The sequence below is a fragment of the Lithobates pipiens genome, unplaced genomic scaffold (genome assembly GCF_037356315.1).
Source record: "Lithobates pipiens isolate NorthernLeopardFrog02 unplaced genomic scaffold, aLitPip1_a1.2 Scaffold_22, whole genome shotgun sequence".
In the NCBI taxonomy this organism is placed as follows: domain Eukaryota; kingdom Metazoa; phylum Chordata; class Amphibia; order Anura; family Ranidae; genus Lithobates; species Lithobates pipiens.
In genome coordinates, this window is record NW_027507784.1 from 268659201 (window position 1) to 268681698 (window position 22498).

General features: G+C 45.1%; 1 protein-coding gene across 1 annotated transcript; it reads left to right on the forward strand.

Moving 5' to 3' along the window:
* Positions 1-6620: 6620 nt before the first annotated feature.
* On the forward strand, positions 6621-20996 carry POLD4 (DNA polymerase delta 4, accessory subunit). The gene is made up of 4 exons (XM_077449047.1): positions 6621-6892; positions 9697-9813; positions 14930-15041; positions 18708-20996. The coding sequence occupies exons 1-4, from the start codon at positions 6715-6717 to the stop codon at positions 18730-18732; spliced, it is 432 nt and encodes a 143-aa protein (XP_077305173.1). The 5' UTR covers positions 6621-6714; the 3' UTR covers positions 18733-20996.
* Positions 20997-22498: the final 1502 nt, after the last annotated feature.

Here is a 22498-nt window from a genome sequence, read left to right on the forward strand (position 1 = left end):
GTCTGATGTCTTGCAGTCTGATGTCCCGGCCTTCCAGTCTGATGCTTTGCAGTCTGATGTCCCGGCCTTCCAGTCTGATGCCTTGCAGTCTGATGTCCCGGCCTTCCAGTCTGATGCCTTCCAGTCTGATGTTCCAGCTTGCCAGCCTGATGTTCCAGCTTGCCAGCCTGATGCTCCAGCTTGCCAGCCTGATGTTCCAGCTTGCCAGCCTGATGTTCCAGCTTGCCAGCCTGATGCTCCAGCTTGCCAGCCTGATGCTCCAGCTTGCCAGCCTGATGTCCTTGCTTGCCAGCCTGATGTCCTTGCTTGCCAGCCTGATGTCCTTGCTTGCCAGCCTGATGTTCCAGCTTTCCAGCCTGATGTTCCAGCTTTCCAGCCTGATGTCTTTGCTTCCCAGCCTGATGTTCCAGCTTGCCAGCCTGATGTCTTTGCTTGCCAGCCTGATGTTCCAGCTTTCCAGCCTGATGTCTTTGCTTGCCAGCCTGATGTCTTTGCTTGCCAGCCTGATGTCTTTGCTTGCCAGCCTGATGTCTTTGCTTGCCAGCCTGATGTTTCTGCTTGCCAGCCTGATGTCTCTGCCTCCCAGTCTGACGTGCCCGCTGTCTGCCCTGACGTGCCCGCTGTCTGCCCTGACGTGCCCGCTGTCTGCCCTGACTTGCCCGCTGTCCGATTTGAAGTGCCCGGTACCCAGCTTGACGTGCCCTCATCCATGGTGTGGTTTGAGGCCATTAACCTGGGACAATTACACCTGGTTGGAGCGTCCGGAGGCCGCTCCTTTGAGGGGGGGTACTGTCATGAAAAGGTCCACCCGTTGGTGGCGCTGTTGATCTTTTGGATTGCAGTACCAGTGTCCACCAGCGGGTGTCTTCTAACACCCAGGGCCTGTAATAAGAGGACCTACCTCTTGGTGGCACTATTTGATCCCTGGACTGTAGTACCGGCGCTCACCAGCGGGTGTACTCCGGCAGTGTGGAGCAGACAGCATCTGCTCCGATCAGCTGTTACGTGAGGGTAATCATCAGTCTTATATATACCCGGCAAGCGCTAACATGCTTTGCCTTGGTATCTCTCTCTGCAAGTGCCCTGACCGCTGAACCTGAACCTGAACCCTGTACCCTGTACCCTGAACCCTGAACCTGAACCTTGTACCTTGTACCCTGTATCTACCTGACCTGTCCCTTTCCAATCCTGAGCCCATCCATCCCTCCTTACCCATCGACTGATTCCCTGGTGTATGACCTCGGCCTGGCTTTCATTAACGTCTCCGGTAGTTCCTATTTATTGTATATATATTTCTTGCTGTTGTGGTTGGTTGTGCACTGTATGTTTTCACTTTCCTTTTATTTATAATAAACACTTGTTATTTTCACGCACATTCGTTCTGGGTTTCCTCTGTGCAGTCCACACAGTCTGGTCTAATAATTCCCTGACAAAATGTTTGAGCGTAAAAAAATGATGGCGCCGGATAATCCTCTTGCCCAACGGTTGATGGCTGGCTTGTCAGAACTGATAGCCCGCCAACTACTGCCATATAAACTTGTGGACTCGGAGGCCTTTCTAAAATTTGTGGCCATTGGAACACCACAATGGAAGGTCCCAGGAAGGAAGTATTTCTCACAGAAGGGCAACCCAGAGCTATATGGCCATGTTCAGCGGCAAGTGAATGTATCTCTGGCACACAGTGTCGGTGCCAAGATACATCTGACCACAGACACATGGTCTAGCAAACACAGGAAGGGAAGGTATATAACTTTTGCTGCCCACTGGGTGAACCTTCTGACGGCCGTCAAGCATGTAACCCATCTAGATTTGGTTTTACCACCACGGATTGCATGCAGGCCTGGCTCTTCTTCTCCTCCTCCTACTCCATCCTCCTCCCTCTCCTCCTCGGCTGACTCCTCCTTTTCCGCTGCTAGCGTCTCTTCCGCTGCGCCGCCCAAGATCCCCAGAACCTATTCGACATGCCAGGTGAGGTGTTGCAATGCTGTGCTGCGTCTGTTGTGCCTGGAAGCCAAGAGTCACACTGGCCCTGCACTCCTTTCAGCTTTGCGTTCACAGGCAGATCAGTGGCTAACACCGCTCAATTTGACAGTTGGTAAAGTGGTGTGTGACAACTGTGCCAATCTGCTTAGCGCATTGAAACAGGGCAAAATTACACACATGTCATGCATGGCACACGTCTTAAACTTGGTCGTGAAGCGATTCATTGTCAAATACCCTGGGGTCCAGGACATCTTGCAGCAGGCAAGGAAAATCTCAGCCCATTTCAGAAGATCTTACATGGCCATGACTCGCCTTGCTGACATTCAGCGGCGACACAATCTGCCGGTCAGACGTCTTATTTGCGATTGCCCGACGCGATGGAACTCAACCTTCTATATGCTTGATAGGCTGCTCCAGCAGAAACGTGCAGTTAACATCTACCTGTACGAACTCTGCGGCAGAACAGGTTCTGGGGAGCTTGGTTTTTTTTCACCGCGCCAGTGGTTGCTCATGCGCGACGCATGCAGACTTCTGCGGCCATTTGATGAGATCACCAAACTGGTCAGTCGCAGCCATGGCGCCATCAGTGACATCGTGCCTTATGCCTTCTTTTTGGAGCGTGCATTGCGTCGTGTCATTGTTCAAGCCATGGAGGAGCAGGAAGATGAGGAAGTCGCAATGCTGGATGAATTCCCAGGGGGGCTACTCTATCTGAGACAAGTCAACAACAGGAGTCTGAAGAGGAGTCAGAGGAGGATGGTGCCGGGATGAGTAGAAGCAAGAAGAGCATGCTTTAAACCTTTCTGGGATCCCTGTTGTTGTGCATGGATGGGGAGAGGAGAACGAGGAGGAGGACATTATCCTGGATGATGAGCAGGAGCCAGGCCACCACACCGCTTCCAGTTTAGTGCAAATGGGGGCCTTCATGCTCCAGTGTTTTAACAGAGACCCCCATATAAAAAGCATAAAGGTCAAGGACCAGTACTGGGTGGCAAGGAACTTAGACCCCCGGAACAAACACAAAATGGTGGAAATGTTACCACCATCACAGAGGGCTGTCAGAATGGAGCACTTGCTTTGATAAATGCTGCATTCTGCTTTTGCGTGCGTTGGCAGAGGAAGAATTCCCACTCCCAGAGAAAGAGTTGCAGGTACCAATCCAACATCGCCTGCAAGAAGAGGGCGGTTTGAAGATGTGTTGGTGACTTCTGATATGAGGTAATTCTTTCAGCTGACCCATCAACAGGTCTCATCCGGATCCAGCATCAGGGAACGCCTAGACCGACAGGTGTCCGACTACATCGGGTTAACGGCCGATGTGGACACTCTGAGAAGTGATGAACCCCTGGACTACTGGGTGGGCAGGCTTGACCTCTGGCCAGAGCTTGCCCAATTTGCAATAGAACTGTTGGCTTGCCCCTCGTCCAGTGTCCTGTCCAAAAGGACGTTAAGCGCAGCAGGGGGGATCGTGGCCTAGCTCACGACAGTGTTGACTACCTCACATTTATAAAAATGAATGAGGCATGGATCTTGGAGGAATTCAACACATGTGACCAGTAGACCATGTATATGCATAACTCTATAAACAATTTATTTAATCTAGCACACGGACCTTTTTTCTACCTTTGGCTCACTTCCTTGTACAAAAAAAGCACACCTTACTATATGCCCGTACCCTCCTGTTTGAAGAGGTTGAGCGGTGTCATATTTTTGGGTCCCGCAGAGATTTGCTGGTATCAGTACTGGTGTCAGTTTTCTCTATCTCGGTGCTGGTGTGGTGTCAGTGCTCTTTCTATCTCGGTGCTGGTATCAGTGCTCTCTATATTAGTGCTTGTGTCAGTGCTCTCTATCACAGTGCTGGTGTCAGTGCTCTCTATCACAGTGCTGGTGTCAGTGCTCTCTATCACAGTGCTGGTATCAGTGCTCTCTATCACAGTGCTGGTGTTAGTGCTCTCTATCACAGTGCTGGTGTCAGTGCTCTCTATCTCGGTGCTGGTGTCAGTGCTCTCTATCTCGGTGCTGGTGTCAGTGCTCTCTATCTCGGTGCTGGTGTCAGTGCTCTCTATCTCGGTGCTGGTGTCAGTGCTCTCTATCACGGCGCTGGGGTCAGTGCTCTCTATCACGGTGCTGGTGTCAGTGCTCTCTATCTCGGTGCTGGTGTCAGTGCTCTCTATCTTGGTGCTGGTGTCAGTGCTCTCTATCTCGGTGCTGGTGTCAGTGCTCAGTCTCTATCATGGTGCTGGTTTCAGACAGTGAGGGAGATAGCAGCAGAGAAGCCAATCAGCAGGCAGTGCCAGCACCATGGCTGAGGATCAGCACTGGACTGGAACCTCCAGACCACCGGAGTGGAGCCCTGCATAGGTGGGGGTAAGGGCCGGGCACAGGGAGGGACTCAAGCACAGGTTGGCACACTGGGACACTGGCACAGGACTGCGCTGCCCTGACTGTGGCACTGCACTGATCATCTCCTGCACCCCCTTCATAGCCTGTCCTGACCTTGCCTCTTCTCCATGGCCTTCATGTGCTCCTGAATTGTTAAAATTTCACAGATAAAAAAAGAATGCTTGTCGTTGTCGATCCCAGATTCACTTAAAACTTTTGTTATGTCAGTGTCCATCTTGTGGGACTATGTGTGCACAGCTAGTATGTATTTTGTGGCTGAAAATATGACCTGGAGGTTTTGAAGGTTCACCTGCCATTAAAGTCAATGGGGTCCGCCGCGAACCTTGTGGTTCGCAAACTTTTGGGCGCATTCGCGAAACGTCCCGTCGGAAGTTTGTCCATCACTAACAGCAAGCCTCCCCTTGTCTCTTGATGTATGAGACTGCTTTTGTGTTGTCCAGTCTTAAGAGAACTGAGGCTCCTGCTGTTAAGTGGTGAAAGACATGTAGAGCTCAGAACGCTGCTCCGAGTTCCAGAACACTGGAGACTATCCTGTGAGATGGAAAGCTCCATATGCCTTGGGCTACTTCTGTCAAACAGAGCCCCAGCCTCTGTTGCTGGCATCTGTTGTGACAGTGATGCAGGTGCAATGGAGTGACAATTGAAGAGGTTCCTCTGCTGTAACCAAGAAGGCGCTCCCTCATGGATAAGGTCATTCCGATAGAGTGATCCCAAAGCCCTGGGTTCCACTGCTGGAGGAAGCCCTAGAAGGGCCGCATTTTCCACTGAGCTCACTTTACCATGGGTGTTGTTGCTACTATGGTGCCGATGATTTTTAGGCATTGTGAGGCTCAGAGATGAGAGGAGGTCAGTGCAAGCCAAACTCTTTCCTGGATCATTGGGATTTTTTTTTAGGGGTAAGGAGATGGTGCTCTTGATAGTGTTGAATTGTTCCCTGAGAAATAACAGGAACTGCATGAGATCTAGATGGCTCTTTTTCAGGTTCAGTAGCCAACCGAACTCGAGTAAAGTGGCGATGACCTGGGATCTGTGGATTAGCAAATGCTCCCTGTCCCAAGATAACAACAGCATGTCATCCAGATAATGGTACAAACGGATACCTCTGGTCCTGATCAGTGCCACGACAGCCAGCAAAAATTTTAAAAACACATGAGGCGATGTCGTAAGCCTGAAGGGGAGACAGGTGAACTGCAGGTGGATTTGATCGACAGCAAAGTGAAAGTACTTCTGGAAATCTGACGTTATCGGGACATGGAAGTAAGCGTCCTTCAGGTTTATAGACATGTGCCAATCACCTGGCTGGATTGCTTGACAGATCGTGAGCAGTGTCTCCATCTTGAACTTCTCCTTCTTGATAAAGAATTCAAGTGGGTTAGGTCTATAACTGGCCTCCAGCACCATGAAGAGGGGCAAGTAGACCCATTGAAACCTTTTCGTCGACTGGAGATGGTATTGCAGCTCCCTGAGCCACAAGAGAGTCTGCATAGGACAGGAGAATTTGCTTTTTATCTTCCAGGAGAGGCAAGGATGTGGGAATGAATTGGAGAATGGATGAGTTGCTGAACGTCCAGGCATGGCCTGATAAGTCTGTTTTGACAACCAAATAATCTTTGACTGAGGCTGCCCAGACGTGTTGAAAATGATGTAAGCGAGCTCTGACTCATTCTGCCTGGGCAGGCGCAATATCAAAAAGACTTAGGGGCTTCTCTTCCACCGGAATGACCCACCGCAGGACCAGGGCACTTACAAGGCCTCCCGCTAATAGCTGGGACGTTTGGTCATATTGCAGCTTGCCTAGGCCAGGCTAGTAAGTTCTTGATGATATCGCATCATATCGCCCATGTCCACCTGCTAATAGCTAGGATTGCTGGACTTCAGAGAGGATCGCCGCTAACCACCAACATATTGCAGTACACACCGCCAGGCCTGGATTACAGAAAACTTAATGAAAAGGTAAGACTTCACCTTGGTCCTAGGAAGAGGACAAAAAAGGAACACAGGTTATGGTCAAGCCAAGATTTATGGGAGAAGGAACCTATGAGGTATGAGGGAGCAGGATTAACCCACACGTAAGCTGCCATGGAGTCTGTCAGATAAATTATTTTTCACTGGCAGCACTTTTCTTTTTTGTTTAGCCATTATGCAGACTTCAGCCCTGCACTAACCCAAATTCTCCACTAGATGGCGCTGATTGCTTCTAAGAAAACCATGCTCTGATGACAAGGGTGACATAACAGCTGCAGGGGTGGAGAACTGAACCAGCAACAAGGAAGAAGGAGAAAGACAACAAACAAGTCCAGGCAAAAGAAGGGCTCACTGCATAGAACCATGGGCAGAAAGAGAAAGCTGACAGATTGCCTGCCGGTAGTAAAACATGCTGAAGAGAGCAGGAAGAGAGCTGAAAGAAGAGGAAAAACCCCGGTAAAGGGGGAGGCAGAGCAGACACAGCCTGCTGGTGGCAAAGCCAAGAGGAAGACTCTGAAGAATGAAAAGCAGGACTCAGGAGGTGAGTATTGATCACTGGGATCATAGAGAGGGGCTGCTGTCGGGGTCATATGTCATCTAATTTTCATCGTTTCCTATTCAGTGCCCTGATTTGCTGATCTCCGCTTTTCACCAGTGTAGAATTTTTTGGTGTACTTTGTCCATTTGTAGGGAAAGTAACAAGTCCACATTATCGCTACTAACTGTCCGTCATATGGAACTGATTACCTGTGACCTTCTTCAATTGTCCTCCTCTTATGATCCTAAGACATATCTAAATGATGTTGCTATCTGATCCTTAATGATTTAAAGAGTTACACTGCACTGAATGTATGATCCAAATGCTAACAATTCATGTGTTTTTAAATGCTAAAGAGAAAGGAAATCCGTGGGTTAAACAAATAATTTTTTGCATATGGATTCTTCGTGGCATGCAGTGATGGACTTGGGTGTGTTTAGACAAGGATCTGGAGCCATGTGTGTGAGACCACTAGGAAGCTGTCATCTGCACAGGTTAATCATCTGTGGCTGGGGCATTCTTCGGGGCATTCAGCATATATATGTGCGGTTGCTGGACAGAGAATGCCCTAGCCACAGATTGGCCTTTACAGGTTACATCTTTTTGGCAGGATCTCACACATGTGGGTTTGGATCCTTGTTCGGACATTCCCAAGCTCTTCATGGCTGGGAATGTGGTTAGGGGTGTCCTTTGCCTACTTTAGGCTAAAAGATACCCCTCTGTGCCATCTCAGAGAGTTTACAATGTACCCTTCTTCCCTACAAGTACTTACAGAAATACGTGGTATGGGGGAACACATGACACCCCCTCCTGCCTTCCACAATAGACCGAGTGGTCAGTCGCCAGGTCCAAGCAATGTTTCTCGAGGGTGGAGAACGCATAACATATGTACATTTCTCTGAGGAACTGACAACTTGCACAGGAATTATTGGGGTGCCTGGCTGCAAATCTGGAAGTCTGTCTGCATTCTGATCTTTGCATCGGACCCACACAGATGTACAGTCAGAGATGGGACTTAAAGAGGAGCTCCAGCCTGGGTGAAAAAAAGTAAAAGTCAGCAGCTACAAATACTGTAACTGCTGACTTTTAATATTAGGGCACTTACCTGTCCAGAAAACCTGCGATGTCGGCGCCTCAGCCGATCTTCAGATCAACTCCAGGGTGCTGCGGGGCCATTCCTGGTAAGGGAACCAGGCAGTGATGACTTTCGGTTTCAATCCTGGTTCCCTACTGTGCATTCACGGAGAGTGATGCGCTTTTTTAATTGGCCCGGCAGTGGGGGAAGGAGGAGGGGGATCAAACTAACGTGAGATCGGGCTGCAGCCCATCTCAAGAAGTAGGAAAGGGGACCTGTCAAAAATGTGTGACATTTTCTTTGCAAGCTGTATGATGCTTTTAAGTTAGTTGTGTAATACTATTAAATTGTGATATGTTTTAAGCTCGGTTGTGTATATATGTGCCCATAAAGTGGTTGTAAACCCTTACAAACCACTTTTACCTACAGGTAAGCCTAGATTAAGGCTTACCTGTAGGTCCAAGAAATATCTCTTAAACCTACACGGTTTAGGAGATATTTACAAAAAGACAGCGGCGCGCAGGCGCACTGGGCAGGCCGCAGATCGCGCATGTCGGCTCCGGTGCTCATGCGTGGGAGTAATGTCATCGCGGCTCCGGTGAATCACAGCGCCGGAGCAGCGAGACTCGGAAGTCGCTCCGGGATACATGGCAGCGGCGAAGAGGAAGACGGAAGACCGCTTAGGGGGCTTTGTTCTCAGGTTAGTTATTCATAATGAGCTAGTATGATTATGCATACTAGCTCATTATGCCTTTGCCTTGCAGGGTGTGTTTTTTTTTTTTTTACATTTACTTCCTCTTTAAAGCGATTGTAAAAGTGAACATTTTTTTAAAGAAAAATAACAAGCATGTCTATACTTACCTCCCCCTTTGGTGCACTTCCCCATCACTGGCTTTGATGGAAAGCACTGTGAGCCAATGGCTCCCGGTGCCCCAGCAAAGCCAGGGAGACCTGGAAGTGAGGGGAGAGAAGAGCCGCAGATGTTGCTGGATCGAATGAGGGCTCAGGTAAGTAAAAGGGGGGGCTGCTGACACGTAATTTTTTTTTTACCTTAATGCAAGGTGTACGATCGGTATGCCGATGTGAAGGAGACTCAGCAGATTCAAAACAAACACATAGCAAGTAAAGTCAGAGAAAAGTCAGAACTCCATTGTTCCTGGTGAGTGATTGGGTGAGAGCCTTAAAGAGGGAGTCCACTGGAAAAAAAATATTAAAAGCCAGCAAATGCTACAGCTGCTGACTTTTAATGAATGGACACTCACCTGTCCCAGGGTCCAGCGATGTCAGCAGCCGAGACCGATCGATCGCTCGGCTCTCGACTGCTGCCGCCTCCATTCTCGGTGAGGGAATCAGGAAGTGAAGCGTTGCAGCTTCACTTCCCGGTTCCCTACTGCGCATGCGCAAGTCGCGCAGCGCAATGGGAATGGTCCAAGCTGTCTCTGGGACCCGTGTGTGTCCCAGCAGACAGCGCACCGGGACAGGAAGAGGCATAGACTCCCGTGGGAGTCTATGCCGGGAAGTGGGTGCAAATACCTGTCTTAGACAGGTATCTGCACCCCCCTCCCCCCTGGAAGGTGCCAACTGTGACACCAGAGGAGGGGAGGGTTCCGATGAGCGGAAGTTCCACTTTAAGGTGGAACCCTGCTTTAAGATACATTAGCATTTGTGTATGTGTATTCTTGTGAGATGTTCATATGTATTCTTTGATAGCAATAATATCATATTCTCTTAGATCCAACCACCAGGGGATCCTCACACATAGATGCTGTAGAAGCTCCACCCCCAAAACTAACCCCACTGGAGAAGCTTGTCCGGTTTGACCTGGATTGGAATTTTGGACCTTGTACAGGTGAGATACCAGAATATTTTGTAGCAGTAACTGAGCCTCACAGGTGTACTTGGCAGGTTAACCCATCCATGGCATATAGAAATAATGGGGCAAAACAATTAAGAATACAGAAAAACACGAACAAGAAAAGACGACTATATTTACCCCATCCCCTGCTCCTACTGGGTCCAGGGCCATCTTTAATATTGACTGGACCATGAGCAAATATTTTCTTGGGCCCCCTCTTCCATACAATTTCACTCTATACCTGCTCTGAGGCATACAATAAATAGCAGCTAGACTCAAAATCAGTTTACTGAATAAGATCAGGCAGCGATTGCAATTGGTTGTAGGAGGTTACAGTGTATAATTACCGCTCACTGACTGGCTGCGCACACCATGGACTGGGTAGTTGAGGGGACCCATCAATAGACAGAAAACTCCTAGGAATCCTAGGACTTCTGGGATCAGTGGCAATGCTGGGGGGTTGATGGGTTCAGTGGCACCAGTGGGGGGATGGGATTAGTTAGGAGGCAGTACACTGTGGCAAATTCTGAATCATGTACAGCAAAGCTGGAAATCTTTGGCAAGTATATAGTGGGGGATTCTACCAATGAAATTAGGAAATTACAGTGACCACCAATGTGAAGGGGGATTCACACTGACCATCAATGTGAGGGAGAATTTTCACTGACCACCATGTAATGGGGGATTTTATGCCACCCACCAATAGAAATGAGGGATTTCTACATTGATACCAATGTAATAAGAGCATTTAGACCAACCACAGTGTAATAGGAAATATAAAATGACCGCCATGGAAAGGGGAATTTACACTGACAACCATTGTTGAGGAGATTTGTACTGATCACCAATGTAAGGTGACACTTCTACACCGACCACCAATGTTAGGGGGGATTTACACTGACCACCAGTGTAAGGGCAATTCTGCACTTATCACCAATGTAAAGGGAAATGTACACTGATCACCAATGTTAGGAAGAGTTTACACTGACAACCAATGTAATGGGGGATTTTACATCAACAGCCAATAACAAGGAATTTATACACTGGCCACCAATGTAAGGGGGGGATTTACACTCACCACCAATTTAAAGGGGGCTTCTACATGGACCACCAATGTAAGGGAGGATTCGAAACTGACCACAAATGCAAGTTTGGATTTTTTTAACAATTACCAATATAAAGAGGAGTTTCTACAATGGCCACCAATGTAATGGGGATTTACACTGACCACTAATGTAATAGGAGCATTCACAGTAACCACCCATGTAAAGAGGGATTTACACTGACCACCAACGTAATGGGGATTTACACTGACCACTAATGTAATAGAAGCATTTACAGTAATCACCAATGTAAAGAGGGATTTACACTGACCACCAATGTAAGGGGGACCTTCACACTGGCCACTAGTGTGAATGAAAGTATTGTACACTGAGCCCCAATGTAATGAGAAGATTTACACTGACCACCAATGTAACTAAGACATTTAGCCTGAATTCAGCACCACAGAAACATCATGCCCTTTAGAAGATACACAGCAGTGCCATTAATTGTTAAGGACACCCTCATGCATCGGCTGAGATGTGTGTATTTACATGCACCAAAATGAAGGGTGCTGTGGCATCATGTTATTTTTAAGAAGGGTGCCACCTCCAATTTGCCTACCTTTGCAGAACAGGCAGATGGTAGTCTTAATGAATATAGAAAGGGAGGTCCCCCACTGTACCAACATCCAATATCATAGAAAAGGATTGAGAAAGTTGGACAACCCAATGAAAAAAAAAAACGGATTTAATGAGCACAACATGAGACAGTGTTATTTCAAAATTAAATTATATAAATCTTTATTACAATATATGCCAGTTAAAAAACATAAAACAGACATAGACATCTAACTGACTGGCAGGCTCAACAAGTACCCAATAAACAAGGCATGGAAATATGAGTATAGTAGAAATCTATGTGGACATATATGATGTTCAAATATTTCAATGAGTTGGGTTCATATTATTTTCACGCACTCTTAATGAATATAGTTGTAGGCAGGACTTTCAAGCATGCTGCTTTACCTCCCATGTAAGCACCATTCAGCAGAAGTGATGGTCGATATGGCCTCAGGGGGACATGATATACATATGAATGCCACCTCTATTTACATATCAATGTCACGATCCATGACTATTTACATATTAATGCTGCCACTATTTTCATGTAAACACAGAGACCCTGTACAGGTGAGTCATCTACACATAGGTTGGACTTGACAAACTTGTGTCTTTTTTCAACCTCACCTACTATGTAACTATAAGTAACATATTGAGACACAACACGTTACTAAAACTTCAAGGGATAAGGTCACGAGGCAGCTGTTTTGGGCCACACAACTATGATGGGGCCCAGGGCAGCTTCCCCTTTTGCCCTGCCGTAAAAACGTTCCTGACTGGGTCCAGTCCCCACAGCACTAGCAGCCTAAAATTCTTCTAATTTTATCCAGACCCAATGCAGGGTCTATAACCTTATATTGGATGTGAGGACAACGAGGGACAGTCTACCATTGAAGCCTAGGGGAGCACTGGCTGCTGCAGGAGTAGAAGATTGGGTAAGTAAACAGTTTTTTCCCATCCCCTAGACCTAAACAAGCATTTAGCCCTTGCAGTGCTCCCCTCACACTAATTAGGGTTGACCTACTAAAAGTAAAGAACATGTTCACTGCAAAGGGAAATTTGACTTTGTAAACTCCGTTTTCACATATCTTAGTGAATAAGGTGAAACAAAGTGAAAATTCCTTTTTTCAAAGGATACCCAATGATACGCAAAGGATAAAATAAAAACAGGGTCTTTGCGTCACTTGATTAGATACATTAAATCAATGCAACTTCACCTAATTCACCAAGTGATGTTCCCCTTGCAAAGTGAAACTTGAATTGAAAATGTCAAATTGAACATGCTCTGCTCCTTTAGTACATCAACCACTATGTTTCTTCTGAAATAAAACATTAATGTTAAAAAAAAGTAATGAAAAAATAGTACACAGAGTCCAGCTCAAGTTTCTAAAATCACTACAGCAGCGCTATTGTCATAATAGATTATGACCAGCTTTCATGTGAAAAAATTGCATAAGTAAGTTTAGTTGATAGATGGTGAATAAAGTCCCAGAAGATAACAGGAGTGATGATCCTATGATAATAAAACAATAGTGCCCCTCACACCAAAGTCCGTGCGCCACACTTCCCTTTGGGGTTCACACTCACCAGAGAGATGAACACATCAGGCATTGATATTTATGGGCAGCCATCAGCCTCAGTATCATGGAAAGGGTCACACTTTATCCTACGATCTCCACCAGTACTCGCATAGAAGAAATAACAAATAGCGTGATATTGTTTCATCTCACATTTATTAAAGTGTTTAATCAATACATCCCATCCATTTCCATCAGTAAACGTGCATATGAGGTTAACTTTAAAAAGATTAAAACAATATTACCTTCCTGCTTGCAAGTGTCTGTAGAGCAGCTTAGTGTACATCCTAATGCCGCGTACACACGATCGGGATTTCGGCCAGCAAAAGACCGATTAGAGCTTTTCATTGGAAAATGCGACCGTGTGTATGCTCCATCGGAATTTAGCTGTCCGAATTTCCGCCAGCAAAAATTTGAGAGCAGGTTCTCAATTTATCCGACGGAAAAACTTTCCGATTGTGTGTATGCAATTCCGACGCGCAAAAACTCACGCATGCTCAGATTCAACTACGAGATGGAAGCTATTGGCTACTGGGTATTGAACTTCCTTTTTCTAGTCCCGTCGTACGTGTTGTATGTCACTACGTTCTTGATGGTCGGAATTTGGTGTGACCGTGTGTATGCAAGACAGCATGAGCGAAATCCCATCGGGAAAACCATCAGAGCTTTTTCCGACCAAAATTCCAATCCTGTGTACGCGGTATAAGAGTGTCTCGTTGCTGTGATAAATTCCCCAGCCTAGAAGAAGACAAATTGGTGATGGTGTGGGAGCTTGTGGACTTCACATTTGTGGAGAAGAGGTAAGTTTATTCTACTTCAACTGAAAAATATACCCTGTTACCATGTGCTCACACCTTTGTGGTGTCTCCTATGTTACATGCCCTATGTTACAAAGATAAATGGATGAAGAAAACAGGATTATTACGGTGCCACAATAGTCAGAAAGGTAACAATATTAGAAAAATACATAAAAATAATTTTTATTGTAACATAAATAGACAAACACGATTTGACAATACAAATTGCTTTCGATAAAAAAGTTTTTCATTCAGGGAGCACATTCAATTCTGTCGTGAGGCCAGTATGGTAAAGGCCTAGATGTGCTGACCGGTCAGATGTTTCGCCATTACAATGGTTTCCTCAGAGGAAATAAGATATGACCAGGAATATAAGAAGAGACGATTCTATAAAAAAGAAAAACATAATATATAAGTACTATGGTATAATGGGTATTAATTAAATGCTGTAGGATGTCCTATGTTATATGTCACAGGAGCTCTTCATAGTAGGTTCACCATCGTGTTTCTGAAGAGTGTACTCAGCACTTAGAATGCACATAGAAATGCTCTTTTTCTGGTCCGAAGGACCTCAGAAATGGTCACTAACTGGAATAATAAAAATAAAATGTTGGTCAGATAAAATGTTGGTCACCCCCACAATTTGTTCATGGGTTATTCCTGGCCTTCAACTTATAGTACATTCAAATACTGTTTAAAATCTTTATAAAATCAATGATGTGAAGATCAACGTTCAGTTGATGAATACGGTATCAGGATTCTGTATACACACTGTAGATTTAAAGCCCAACTGCAGCTCTAGCCAGATCCAGCGCCAGCGCTCTCCTCCTCTGCCTGAAGGTGGAGCTTGACCGATGCCGGTCACAGCTTACAGAGACAGCGGCAGGGGACCAGTCGCAGCTCTGGAGGGAGCCTGCTTAAGCAAGAAGGTAAGTATTTATGCATTAAACCCTTGCCCCTAGACTAAATTAGCTTTTATCTCTTGAAAATGCAGAGGGGCACTGCAAGGGTGGGGGTTAATTATGTAGTATTATTATATAAATGTTATTTAATTCTGTTTAATCACCTTCAGGTATCTCAAGAATGGAGCGCTGGCAGAGAGCACAGAATTTGGACCTAATGCCACCACAGGACATAAAACAGATCCTCTTGGCGCACAGTTCAGATCCTCAGTACCAGCACAAGTAAGTCTTTGGCAGATGAATATGAATTAATAATAGCTTATATACAGTATGTCCAATATACTGTAGATATCCTGTGAGTTCTTGTGGGAGAACATAAGTGTCCATTTATAAAAGTGGCGATCCCGAGGATCACAGCTCATCTCAATTCATTAGCGGTTTATGAAACTAAGGTGATCAGCAGAGGACCTGTAACTGGCACAGAAATGGACAGTTTATGAAGGTGTGATCTCAGCTCCTCGCTGGCGATCTCTGTGCAGATTCTCCACCCCAGAGGTGGAGAGTCGGGGAGAGAAGATAGAATGGCTGGAGAACTGAGAAGGTAGGGGGAAGTTTATTGACTTCCTTCTTCTCAATCAGACCCCAAGGTAGTGAAAAGCCCCCCCTGCCTTTCACAAACCCCCCAAGACCGATAGAGCAGATTAGAAACACTAAATATATATATATATATATATATATATATATATATATATATATATATATATATATATATATATATATATATATATATATATATATATATATATATATATATATATATATATAGTATCTCACAAGTGAGTACACCCCTCACATTTTTGTAAATATTTTATTATATCTTTTCATGTGACAACACTGAGGAAATTATACATTACTGCAATGTAAAGTAGTGAGTGTACAGCTTGTATAACAGTGTAAATGTGCTGTCCCCTCAAAATAACTCAACACACAGCCATTCATGTCTAAACCGCTAGCAACAAGAGCGAGTACACCCCTAAGTGAAAATGTCCAAATTAGGCCCAAAGTGTCAATATTTTGTGTGGCCACCATTATTTTCCAGCACTGCCTTAACCCTCTTGGGCATGGAGTTCACCAGAGCTCCTCCACTTTCCATTTGAGGATGCCCCACAGATGCTCAATAGGGTTTAGGTCTGGAGACATGCTTGGCCAGTCCATCATCACCTTTACCTTCAGCTTCTTTAGCAAGGCAGTGGTCATCTTGAAAGTGTGTTTGGGGTTGTTATTATGTTAGAATACTGCCCTGTGTCCCAGACTCTGAAGGCAGTGGATCATGCTCTGCTTCAGTAAGTCACAGTACATTTTGGCATTTATGGTTCCCTCAATGAGCTGTAGCTCCTCAGTGCCGGCAGCACTCACTGCACTCCGGCAGTGACACAAGGTGAGGGACGTGGCGGCAGCAGGTGAGTGGATTCCCACTAACAGATGCTGCCAATGATGGATCTGAAATGACAGGTGCTCTTTAACCACTTCCCGACCAGCGCACGACGATGTACGTCGACAGAATGGCACGGGCAGGCATATTGGCGTACATGTATGTCCAATATTCGTTGCCGCCTTGCCATCGGGAGCGCGCCGCCGGCGGCGCGCTCCCGCGCTGGTCGGGACCCCCGTGAGTCCGGTCACGGGACCCGCGGACTCGATCGCCGCGGGCATCCCCGCGATCGTCTCACGGAGCGGCCGAATGGAGGAAATGCTGTATAAACAACATTTTCCCATTCTGCCTAGCAACTAGTGACGCTGATCTCTGCTCCATGTGATTGGAGCAGAGATCAGTGTACACTAAATGAAAGCCCAACCCCCCCACAGTTAGTAACACACCCCTAGGAACACTTAACCCCTACACTGCCACCCACAGGTTAACCCTTTCACTGCCAGTGTCATTTACACAGGAATCACTGCTCTTATATAGCAGTGATTACTGTATAAATGACAATGGTCCCAAAAATGTGTCAAAAATGTCCGATGGGTCCCCGACAATGTCGCAGTCACAATAAAAATCGCAGATCGCCGCCATTACTAGTAAAAAAAAAAATAATAAAAAATTATTAATAAAAATGCTATAAAACTATCCCTATTTTGTAAACGCTATAACTTTTGCGCAAACCAATCAATAATCGCTTATTGCGATTTTTTTTACCAAAAATATGTAGAAGAATACGTATCGGCCTAAATTGAGGGAAAAAAATGTTTTTTTATATATTTTTGGGGGATATTTATTATAACAAAAAGTAAAAAATAATGCGTTTTTTTCAAAATTGTCACTCTATTTTTGTTTATAGCGCAAAAAATAAAAACCGCAGGGGTGATCAAATACCACCAAAAGAAAGCTCTATTTGTGGGAAAAAAAGGACGTCAATTTTGTTTGGGAGCCACGTCGCATGACTGCGCAATTGTCAGTTAAAGCGACGCAGTGCCGAATCGCAAAAAGTGGTCTGGTCTTTGACCAGCAAATTGGTCCGGTCTGAAAGTGGTTAAATGTAAGGACCTATTCTTGCTAGTAGTTAGAATCTTTAATATTTGCAAACAAAATGAAGGTTTCCTATTTAGAATGATAAGCTGTTAGGTTAGTAAAACAGCGATATCAGAACTGATCCAATCATACAGTTTGTGTTGTACACAGATATGCAAAACAATTGAATAAAGAAATATTCCTGAACTTTGGTTTATCTCATGGTTACTGTAAAATTGTGTGAATGCATCAATGCAGTGCATGTTATCTCAGCTTGTAGAGCTTAGAATCATTGAATGAGTTTACCAAAAAATTTAAATATTGTCGAATATTCAGCATTATGCTACAAAACTAAGCTCCATTTCATGCTGAATAAACTAAATTATTAATGTATCTTAAATAGTATGACAGCCATGCAGACCAATTTGATGCAGCGTGCCTAGGCTACAGAGTAAGAGCAATAATTCTAGCACTAGACCTCCTCTGTAACTTAAAACATGCAACCTGTAGAATTTTTTATTTAAAAAAGTGGATTATTACCAAATAAAGTGCGCTTGTATTACAACGACCGCCATTTTATTCTCTAGGATGTTAGAAAAAAATGTATAATGTTTGGGGGTTCTAAGTAATTTTCTAGTAAAAAAAAAAAAAGTTTTTAACTTGTAAACAACAGATCTCAAAAATTGGCTCGGTCTGTAAAGAGGGGTTCCACCCTAAAGTGGAACTTCCGCTCATCAGAACCCTCCCCCCCTCCGGTGTCACAGTTGGCACCTTTCATGGGGGAGGGGGGTGCAGATACCTGTCCAAGACAGGTATTTGTACCCACTTCCGGGCATAGACTCCCACGGGAGTCTATGCCGTTTCCTGTCCCGGCGCGCTGTCTGCTGTGACACACACGGGTCCCAGAGACAGCGCGGACCATTCCTATTGCGCTGCACAACTCGCACATACGCAGTAGGAAACCAAGAAGTGAAGCCGCAGAACTTCACTTCCTGATTCCCTAACCTAGAATGGCGGCGGCAGCAGCCGAGAGCCGAGCAATCGATCGGCCTTGGCTGCTGACATCGCTGGACCCTGGGAAATCCCTCTTTAAGTGGTTAATAAACGGTTCAAGCATTTGTAGATTGCTTCACTCCTGAAAAGGATTAGCTATCTACACTGCTTCATAAACAGGCACTCAGAAGAGAGCGATCTCCTCTCTGAATGCCTGAGAACTCAGCAGCGATAATTTACCGCTGCTTGATAAATAGACACCATAGTGCGGAAAGCCAAGGTATGAGGGCAGGTGCAAACATGCTATATCAAAGCTGGGTGTCCAGACATATCTAGCCTGTTACTTTGTATAGGATCTCTCTGTTCCCAGCCCTATCTTTAAAAAAGGTTGATTATTCTTAATACACTGTATGGATGACAAATTGATGCCTTATTATATGTTTCAGCCTTTGGAGTTCTTATGCCATATAAGAGGAGCTGATAGAAGTGATGACCAAGACTGGATGGGAGCGGAGATGGACGGGATGGCTCAGAGGATGGCTCAGAGACTGGTCTTTGCAGGATAAAGTGCCTTGCTTAATATTATTCTCTGTTTAAGGAGATTAAAGTTAAATCCACATATAGTGACTATATTTGAAACATTTTGTTGGTTTCTTTGTAGTAAAGCTGTTGAAGATCTTAAAGGCTTATTCAGTGAGTCAATAACAATGTTAATTGCAAACACCTATAGCAGCCAATAAGAACTCAATCCCTTATTGCCAATCCTCAAAGATGAAGCCATGAGCTCCATTAGGCCACATTTGGCTGCAGTCTGGTTTCAATGGGTTGCTATGCTTGCCATATCTCTATGGCCTTTTATACCGGTATATTGAATAAACCTAATAATGCGTGCCTGTAATTGGATCTTCCAGTTCTTCAGTAATGTTTGAAGAGTTACGTTTTAAAGTCTGATGGTTGAGTTGTTAGTCTTTGAAAATTAGGCCACAAGCACCATGTAAAATAATATAATTTTTGAAGACCACAAACAGGGTCTCTATAAGCTCCATCCTATCATGTTTGGATGTTACCATGACAGAATTATGTATGGTAGGCACTCTCTTCCACTTATCAGGAAATTCTTCTTATAATAAAGGCGTAAACCTTAAGTAGACATATGCTTACCATTGCCATGCTTCCCCGACACTCCATTGGAGTGGAGAAACCTAACCCTGCATAGGCTTTTATTGAATGTCTTCCATTCCCTCAAATAATTTTTGTCTTCCAAGCCCAAAATGTGGGTTTTGTCGAATGGTGATGGACTTTATAAAAAGGTTAAGGCCTTCTTCCTTTTCCTCATGTGATAGTATCCAGTCCTGGCAAATGGCTGCTCAAGCCTGTGCACTATATGCTGGTAGGTGATCACCTACCCTCCTAAGGTAGCCATACATGGCTCAAAATCACACTAACAGTATGGATGGAGAAGTCTCCACTGTTGCACCCGTGGCTGCCTCAATACAATGGCATTGCCAAACAGTCAATGCAACTGATATGCTTTGTACACATGGTCAGACATTCCGACCACAAAATCCATCAGATTTTTTTCAGACGGATTTTGTCCGAAACTTGTGTTGCATACACATGGTCAGGCAAAGTTGTTGGAAAAGCCGATCGGTCGGAACACGGTGACGTTTGTTTCGTACGATGGGACTACGTAGAGGCCAATAGCTTTCATCTCGTAATTTTTTCTGAGCATGTGTGGCCCTTTGTCCGTCGGAATTCTCTACAAACGATCGGAAAAGGTCTGATCTGATTTTTTTGTCGGAAAAATTTTAGATCCAGTTTTCAAATTCGGAAATTTCGATGGAACGAATCGGATTTTCTGACAACATAATCCAATCAGACCTTTTCCGTCTGAATTTCCGACTGTGTGTACAGGGCATAAGGATATTGCCACTGTTCAGGTGATCATTTTTCACCTGGTTCAGTACATTTTTGGTGCATGCAGGGTCATCCAAGGCTTGAATTTCTGTCACTTCAGCAGGACATCAGAAAGCTAAAATTCAAGCTGTTTATGGCCAGAATTATATCCAGAAGCACTGGTTATTGGAACGGAGTGCAGAGGAAATAAAAGTATCAGCAAGTGACAGCGTATGAATCTGTTACTTTGCCTTAAATGATGAAAATGTTTATGGGAAAACAAAACAAAACAATTTTGTGTGGGCTATTTTCATGCAATTTTTGCGTGTCACACATAGGGCAGTCCATAGGGAGCTCCTTCTTTATTTTTTTTGGTTGACAATCTTCACGTGATTTTTAAAGGCGTGTTTTGCTGGGATTGCTGTGTGATTCAGTCTCAACAGTCCTGGCAAAATCACGCCGTGTTTGCGGTGCCATTTAGAAAGAATGGCACCCAAACGCGCCTTGTGTGTTTTGCAGCGATTTCTATGTGATTTGGAATCACTGGCAGAATCACGCTGATTCCACCCAAGTAAAAAAGGGGCCTTATGGTTACTGGAGGCTTGACCATCACACTTCCAACAAATATGGCACTTTGTTAGCCCCCATCATTTCCAGCATATTGTCTTCTACAAAAAGATAGATGCCTTCAATTACTACATAAGTACGTGTTATTTATGTTTTAAGACAGAAGAAAATTTATCTGTTTGCTTTAATTTTAATGTAAATAAAAAATGATGCTGTGATATAAAAATGTTCTTAAAATAAATATTTTTGGTGTTAAAAATGTTTTAACTAAATGTGTCCATTTTGCTTTATTCGTGTGAGGTTGAAGGAGCATAATTTCTTATTCAGTGGTTTGGAAAAAGCAGTTATATAAATATACAAAATGCCAGTGGCAACTTGTTTCTAAAGCCTAACCTCAGGAATTATCTCTTTTAACCTCTTGGCACCAGCACCTCCAGGCCCTATAAGGGGTTTAGAATGGCGGGAGGCGGGCAGGGTTTATGATCTTGTGACCGCTGTGATTGGCTGTGATGGAGGTCACATGATTGAAATGCTCCCAATAGCAAATAGCGATCTGGAGTTTTCTTTTAGCCGCAAGTTAGTGTGTTGGGTGTGCACAGGGCATTGGGGGGGGGGGGGGGGGGGGCTGAGAGTGGCTGGAGCCCTGAGTGGGTCCCCAAAAACCCCCGGGTCTCAGGCATGCACAATTCTGTTATTAGCCTCGAGCCTGAACGCTGCCGCCGAGCGGGGACCGATCTGACCTAGCAGGTCCCGCCTTCTGGAGTCTGCAGCTACTATGATGAACATCCCACTGGTCCAATGCCGGGACGTCCATCATAGCTGCTGCGGGCTCCAGAAGGCAGGAATTACAGAAGATCCCCGCTCGGGTGGACGGCTCTCCTCTCCTGTCCTGTGTCCTGGCTCTGGCTGCCTGGGGTGCCTGATGTCTACTACTCTACTGTGATGGAAGGGGTCACGCTACCTGAAGTCTGGTCAGGTAGGGCAGTGTCGGTCAGTGCATGTCAGGTAGGTCAGTGGGGGTCTGTGTGTGTCAGGTAGGTCAGTGTAGATCAGTGTTTATCAGGTAGGTCAGTGTATGTCAGGTAGGTCTGTGTGCGCATCAGGTAGGTCAGTGCGTGTCAGGTAGATCAGTGCGTGTCAGATAAATAACATCACCCCCACCCCCCCTCGGTGCCAGGGTTGGACTTCAGGCTTAAGCCTTTGGTCTTTTTGCCACCTAGCAACGCCCCTGGCGTGCTCTTGGCACATCTGTATTTAAACGAATTCACCCAAATATGCGGCCACTTGGCACCAAGGCACACCTGCTTAGAGGGGTCATATGTTTTTTGTGGGTGATGCCAAGGGGTTAAACTTGCATTGCTCCATCCTTGTTGCACCTACTATTTTGTATTACTTACGTCTACAGGGATGCTGGGGATGCCTCTATTACATACACTCGGCTCTGGTGTCTTCTGGGTGCTGCTCGATTGACTTCCCATCTGTATATTGACGCCTCTGCTATTCAGAGAAAATCTTGTATTTTTATTGAGTACAAAGCGTTCTCTGATTGGAGAAACCAGAGAGATGGAGTGGATGGTGCTGTTTAGTAGACATGGGCGCCGTCCAAAAATTTGTTTCGTTCCGTACGAAAAAAAAAATTGTATTTCGTAATTTGTGTATGAAATTCAATTTGGATTTGTTTGAAATAAGAATTTTTGTTAGATTCGTAAACTTTTTGTTAAGTAACGAAAGTTCGTTATGATGAATTTATCATTATGAGGGGTTCCCACCATCT

Bases quoted from the DNA above. Each gene is read 5' to 3' on its own strand.
- POLD4 (XM_077449047.1), top strand. From the start codon at position 6,715: ATGGGCAGAAAGAGAAAGCTGACAGATTGCCTGCCGGTAGTAAAACAT. The intron at 6,893-9,696 runs GTGAGTATTGAT...ATATTCTCTTAG, and splicing joins TGAAAAGCAGGACTCAGGAG to ATCCAACCACCAGGGGATCC. The intron at 15,042-18,707 runs GTAAGTCTTTGG...TATATGTTTCAG, and splicing joins GATCCTCAGTACCAGCACAA to CCTTTGGAGTTCTTATGCCA.